The sequence below is a fragment of the Limulus polyphemus genome, unplaced genomic scaffold, assembly GCF_000517525.1.
Source record: "Limulus polyphemus unplaced genomic scaffold, Limulus_polyphemus-2.1.2 Scaffold1740, whole genome shotgun sequence".
Classification (NCBI taxonomy): domain Eukaryota; kingdom Metazoa; phylum Arthropoda; class Merostomata; order Xiphosura; family Limulidae; genus Limulus; species Limulus polyphemus.
In genome coordinates this window covers 53,817-60,582 of record NW_013667350.1, presented here as the reverse complement: position 1 = coordinate 60,582, position 6,766 = coordinate 53,817, and the positions used below count along the sequence as shown (strand labels likewise).

Here is a 6,766-nt window from a genome sequence, read left to right as displayed (position 1 = left end):
GTTATCTTGTGTTACTAAGTAACTAGAAGGTTTATCACTAACATTCAACTACTGTCATATTGTGTTACTAAGTAACTAGAAGGTCTGTCACTAACATTTAACTACTGTCATATTGTGTTACTAAGTAACTTAGAAGGTCTGTCACTAACATTTAACTACTGTCATATTGTGTTACTAAGTAACCTAGAAGGTTAAGTAACTAGAAGGTCTGTCACTAACATTCAACTACTGTCATATTGTGTTACTAAGTAACTAGAAGGTTTATCACTAACATTCAACTACTGTCATATTGTGTTACTAAGTAACTAGAAGGTCTGTCACTAACATTCAACTACTGTTATCTTGTGTTACTAAGTAACTAGAGGGTTTTCAGTATAATACCCATCAACTGCCCACTAGGTGACATGACTCCAATACTGCTCTCAACTGTGTTAGTCTGTCTGCAAAGGTTAAAAATAGCAACCTATAGAAAATATTGGCAATTAAGAGCTCTTTATCTTGATTACAGCTGCTCAACACATTGTGTATATTTCATACTGAACTCTTGTCAAAGTGAAAACTTTATTTCTTTCTTAAATTATTGACAAAAAGAACCATTTCCTCTGTCTTTCTCTAACCTACAGGTTTATTCCAGATGATGATATCGAAGAAACAGACGAACAATCAGAAAGAAGTGGTTTAGTACATCATCTTCCTATTCTTTCTTGTTTTGGGACCAACTTTTCCTTGTCACGTATTATGCGTCTTTCTTGTACTATGTGTCTTATTTGCCAATCCTCCAATAAGTACTGGATTCTACATCATCAGTGTTTTCAGAGAGATGAAACAGTGATTTGTTGCCTGGTTAGTCAATAATCAGTTTAAACTCTAATAGTGTGAATGAGAAGAAAAATTTTTAAATATTACTTCTGAACGTTATACCATTGCATCTTGCTCAGATGATTACAGGGGGATTTTTGTCAAGATTTTAAAAAATTAGAAAAGTCAGCAATTATACTGCTAGCCAGGCTATTTGAACATTCCAAAGTCCCTTGGAATTCCCTTTCCGAAGAACCAATATGTTAACACAATTTAGGGTAAAAAAATACATGCCCTTAAAACGATAAACTTGCATAAGAACTAAACATTAAAGACTGCTATTTTTTTCAGAAAAAGGTATTTCTAACGTATTTTTTGTTTTAATTGTATGGAGCTTCTATGGTGATACAAAAATATTGGTTTGATTTCAGTTTGAGGAAAAAAAGTCTCTGTTAGACAATTTCTCCCTCTTTGAGTCTGGTAGGTTCACTTGAGAAGAACCACCCCCAATTATGGTTTGGTCCTTTACCACAGTGGAGAATTGGACGCCAGGTTTTGCTTTTTTCTTCGTAACGCCAGTAAAAGTTACCAATAATACAACCGACGAAGAGTAAACCAAACGAGACAACAACCAGACTAAACATTAGGATCTGAAAAGTGGTTTGTTCCTTGGTGTCAATTACATATGACGGAATGCATAACCACGGGGTTAAGATGGATAAGATGACAAATCCAATAAAGAAAACCAAAGAACACGATTCTGAAACGGCCTGGACCCATCTGCGTTTCTTCTCTAAAGATGGCGATTGTGGGTACAGTATTACCGGACCGACACTGCAATAAAATAAAAGATTTATAAATATAAAATAAACCACAATATTGAAAGAACCATTAACATTTTAACAATAAACAACTCACACTCTGTTCAACATACCAATTGTTTTCTTGGTTGGATAATCAACAGTACAAACTATTCATACATCAACACTGTGGATTCCAGAAATACATTTCTTTGTTGGTAATGAAGTTGCTGTGAGATTCTTCTCAGGATCCATAATATTACTGATATAACATATTGTGGTTACTGCGAGTGACTGAAGTTAATTATGCGACATCAGAGCTAGGATCTGTAAACATACAACATCAGAGCTAGCTCTGATGTTGGATGCTTAACAAGCCTAGCTGTAATGTTGTATGTTTAACAAGCCTAGCTATTATATTGTATGTTTAAGTAGTCTAGCTCTGATGTTGTATGTTTAACAATCCAACTCTGATATCGTATGTTTAACAAGCCTAGCTCTGATGTTGTATGTTTAACAAGGCCTAGCTCTGATGTTGTATGTTTAACAAATCTAGCTGTGATGTTCCATGCTTAACAAGTCTCTTTGTGATTTTAGATGTTTAACAACTCTCGCTGTGATGTTGGATGTTTAACAAGTCTCGCTGTGATGTTGGATGTTTAACATCTGTCGCTGTGTTGTTGAATGTTTAACAAGTCTAGCTGTGATGTTGGAGGTTTAACAGGCCTAGCTCTGATGTTGGATGCTTAACAAGCCTAGCTGTAATGTTGTATGTTTAACAAGTCTAACTCTGACGTTGTGTGTTTAACAAGTCTAACTCTGACGTTGTGTGTTTAACACGTCTAACTCTGACATTGTATGTTTAAAAAATCTAACTCTGAGGTTGTATGTTTAAAAAGTCTAACTCTGACGTTGTATGTTTAAAAAGTCTAACTCTGACATTGTATGTTTAAAAAGTCTAACTCTGACGTTGTATGTTTAAAAAATCTAACTGTGGTGTTGTATGTTTAACAAGCCTAGCTCTGATGTTGTATGTTTAACAAGTCTAACTCTGATGTTGGATGCTTAACAAACCTAGCTCTGATGCTGGATGCTTAACAAGTATAGCTGTGATGTTGAATGTTTAACAAGTCTAGCTGTGATGTTGGATGTTTAACAAGCCTAGCTCTGATGCTGGATGCTTAACAAGCCTAGCTCTGATGCTGGATGCTTAACAAGCCTAGTTCTGATGCTGGATGCTTAATAAGCCTAGCTGTAATGTTGAATGTCTAACAAGCCTAACTCTGATGTTGGATGCTTAACAAGTCTAACTCTGATGTTGGATGCTTAACAAGTCTCGCTGTGATGTTCCATGCTTAACAAGTCTCGGTATGTTTAACAAGTTTAACTCTGACGTTGTATGTTTAACAAGTCTAACTCTGACGTAGTATGTTTAACAAGCCTAGCTCTGACGATGCATGTTTAACAAGTCTAACTCTGACGTAGTATGTTTAACAAGTCTAACTCTGACGTAGTATGTTTAACAATTGTATGTTTAAAAAGTGTAACTCTGACGTTGTATGTTTAAAAAGTATAACTCTGACGTTGTATGTTTAACAAGCCTAGCTCTGATGTTGTATGTTTAACAAGTCTAACTCTGATGTTGGATGCTTAAGAAGTCTCGCTGTGATGTTGGATTCTTAACAAGTCTAGCCGTGATGTTGTATGTTTAACAAGTCTAACTCTGATGTTGGATGCTTAAGAAGTCTCGCTGTGATGTTGGATTCTTAACAAGTCTCGCTGTGATGTTGTTGTATGTTTAAAAAATCTAACTCTGACGTTGTATGTTTAAAAAGTCTAACTCTGACGGTCGGAGCTAGTCTTGTTAAACATGCAACATCAGAGTTAGGCTTCTCTTGCTAACAGTGATGGATACAAAAGCTATTTTCAACGGGTGGGTCATGAGAAGCTCAGTTATGGGCCGTCGCAGGCTGGGAAAACTATGCCATCAACTTCGAATGTGGCCCCTTACTATAGTAGTAAATGACCAAGAGGGACTTGAGTTGCAAAATATTGAGAAACCCTGCTCTACCCCGTATTGAAATGATGGGTTTTGAATTGTAAAAATGTAAGGACACTTCTACCAAATGTTCATTTACGAACGTTAGTTTTGTTGAATTTCGAGGGTTATGTGCACTAACCGTCTCTAATTTTAAAGAGAAGAGGGAAGGGAATTAGTCAATATCACCTACCAACAACTCATGGGATGTTTTAATCAAATAGTGGAATTTGACTGTCACTTCTATAACGCATCCATGGGGGATGGGGGGCAGGTCACGAACCACGGAGCCTTTGATCCTCAGTCCGACCCTAGGCTTAACTAACAATTATTTACATTGCTTAATGCTCAAAGGCTTAATGTTCATTAAAATGACCTAAAACAGGAGGGGTGGGGTGTGATGGTATTATTCTGTGACAAAGTTTTTTGCCTTATCATAGCTAAAACATTATAATTTAATTATTTAACTGTTTTGTAGAGTGTGTATGTATTAGAAGTTGCTTACATTATGCTTTAACGACTTTTTGATTTCTGTAGATCCATGTTTTCGCGACTTTTTTTTACAGTTTGTTTTTGTTTTGTCTCGGTTTGATGGTTCCACTGTATATACTAGCACGCTAATCAAAGGGACGTAACATTTCTTTGACGCAATAGCACGAACAAATTCTACACACCCACTTCTGTTTTGTTTTTCAGTATAATTACTAAATTATTACACGTTGCAAACATATACATATCTAGACTACATTCACATCTCCGACTTATTCCCATGGTAGTAAAAATAATACAATTTAAACTAGCATATGTGATACAGACGTCAAATCTCTCGGCAAATTATTCAGTCTTCGCGACCAAATAACCAGGACAATTCGACATTCGGAACAGCTCGGCCTTTTCCGTCGGAGCTTCGAGTGGGCAGTCTGGGTCATTTCGTTCAATCACAGCTGTTTCCTGTCGTATTAAACAATAACTATTCTATTCTCAGCTACGCAGCTTAGAAAGTGTTATAAATACAAAACTAAATAATTTGGAGTCGGTAAGTTGGTCACGCATGAGTATTTGCATATCAGGCCTAAGATGGATTAGCCTATCGACTGTAACTAAGCTACCGATCTTTTTTTTTTTTTGTAAATTTACTAATTAAATATAGAGTTGTATTTTACACGCAAGCAGAACCGGACTAGTAGGTATGAAATTCGCAGCAACCCTTTCTCAAACTATCATAGCTCCGGGCATCCAAATATTTCGTGTTATCTATACGGATCAAGGCCGTTTACGAAGGTTTTAACTCTCATGCGGAGGACAAATATTCATCTATTTATCTGGTCCTGTTAGGTGGGATCTATATCTCTGTAAAAAAAAAATATATATCCTATCGTCGATTCCAAAACATTATTTTCGTTTTATAGCTTCATTTTATAGGGCCCTTTCAGCTGTTTGGGTGTTATAATGCAACAGTCAATCCTACTATTCGTTGGTCAAAGAGTGGCTCAAGAGTTGGTGGTGATGACTAGCTGCTTTCCCCCTAGTCTTACATTGTTAAACTAAAAACGGTTAGCGCAGATAGCCCTCGTGTAGCTTTACTCGGAATTCAACACAAAGAAAAATTATTTTATTGTGTGTGTATAAGTATTTATTATTAGTTCTTCAAGAATGATTAACTGTAGACTGAACAACCAAAGTCCATTTAAAATTGCATGCAAAGTTATAAGGACTATCTGCGCACTTTAAACTACAGTAGAGAAATGGCAGCTAATCAACAGCACCCACCGCCAACTCTTGGGCTACTGTTGTCAAATCAAATAGTAGAATTTGACTTTCGCTCATACAGCGCAATTAACACTCCAAAAAGCAGGGTTTTTAAGGCAACGGGACAAAAACAATGAACCTTCGGGTTCACAGTCCGAGCATGCTAACTATTATATAGACCAGTAACAAAACATAATTACTGGCATGTGCTTGGAATAATCATGCAGGTAGTATCCTTTGGCTACTGTGATTTGTTTTTCTTATGGACTACGTGCTTTAAGACTAAAATTCTGGATTTCAATCCATATCCACACGTTTGGACCCAATTCATGAATTTTGTCCAAAAACTTTCCTGAGTTTCTATGCAACTGTTTAAATTGTATGTTTGATTTGAATTTCGCGCAAAGCTAAACGAGAGCTATCTGCACTAGCCGTCCTAAATTTAGCAGTGAAAGATTAAAGGAAAGGCAGCTAGTCATTACTACCTACCGCCAACTCTTGGGCAACTCTTTGACCAACGAATAGTGGGATTGATCATCACATTATAACGCTCCCACGGCTGAAAGGGGAGCATGTTTGATGGGATGGGGATTCAAACCCGCGACCCTCCGATTGCGAATCGAGCGCCCTAACCACTTTGCTATGATGGGCCTAACTATTTAAAGTTTTAAACGTTAACAAAAAAAATCAGGACCACCGGAAGAAAAAACAGTTAGCCATAGTCCTCCAAATAACCTTTTGGTCTTCGCTGGTAGTTTTTCCTTTATAGACTTAATGCTCTTTTCATTGCTGAAACCTTAATCATCAGTATTCTATCGCATCGTACAACAGTCAAACAACAGGTGCATAGAGAGGCCAATAGCTAACGTTTTTTATCTTCTTTAATATTTTTCTATCTTACATCTGATGTATATTCAACAGTTTAAGCACAAACACGTAGAAATATGTTGTAATTTTGGTTACTTTATCTAGTTATTAGGTCTTCCAATAAGGAATGCTGGAGCCAGACTTGTCAACACGGTAGTAATTATAGTTCTGGTACCATCACAAGGAAATCTGAACAATGGCTCCTCCATGTAAGGAACGCTGGAGCCAGGCTTGTAACACAGTATTAATTATAGTTCTGGTACCATCACAAGGAAATATGAACAATGGCTCCTCCATGTAAGGAATGCTGGAGCCAGGCTTGTCAACACGGTAGTAATTATAGTTCTGGTACCATCACAAGGAAATCTGAACAATGGCTCCTCCATGTAAGGAACGCTGGAGCCAGGCTTGTAAACACAGTATTAATTATAGTTCTGGTACCATCACAAGGAAATATGAACAATGGCTCCTCCATGTAAGGAACGCTGGAGCCAGGCTTGTAAACACAGTATTA

The 6,766-nt window shown here is 37.0% G+C and overlaps 1 protein-coding gene across 4 annotated transcripts in view; it reads right to left on the bottom strand.

Moving 5' to 3' along the window:
- The window catches only part of LOC106464776, a 21,068-nt gene that overhangs the window by 2,387 nt on the left and 11,915 nt on the right, over positions 1–6,766 (bottom strand). For 2 of the 4 annotated variants that reach the window (XR_002611821.1, XR_002611823.1), the window contains exon 3: positions 622–1,632. Coding sequence is in view for 1 of the 4 variants with exons in the window: in XM_013924934.2 (XP_013780388.1) it covers positions 1,251–1,632 (382 nt within the window). In the remaining 3 variants the exon portion in view is untranslated. Of the gene's footprint in view, positions 1–6; positions 1,633–6,766 lie in introns of those variants that run through there. The other 2 variants (XR_002611822.1, XM_013924934.2) reach the window with 2 other exon arrangements.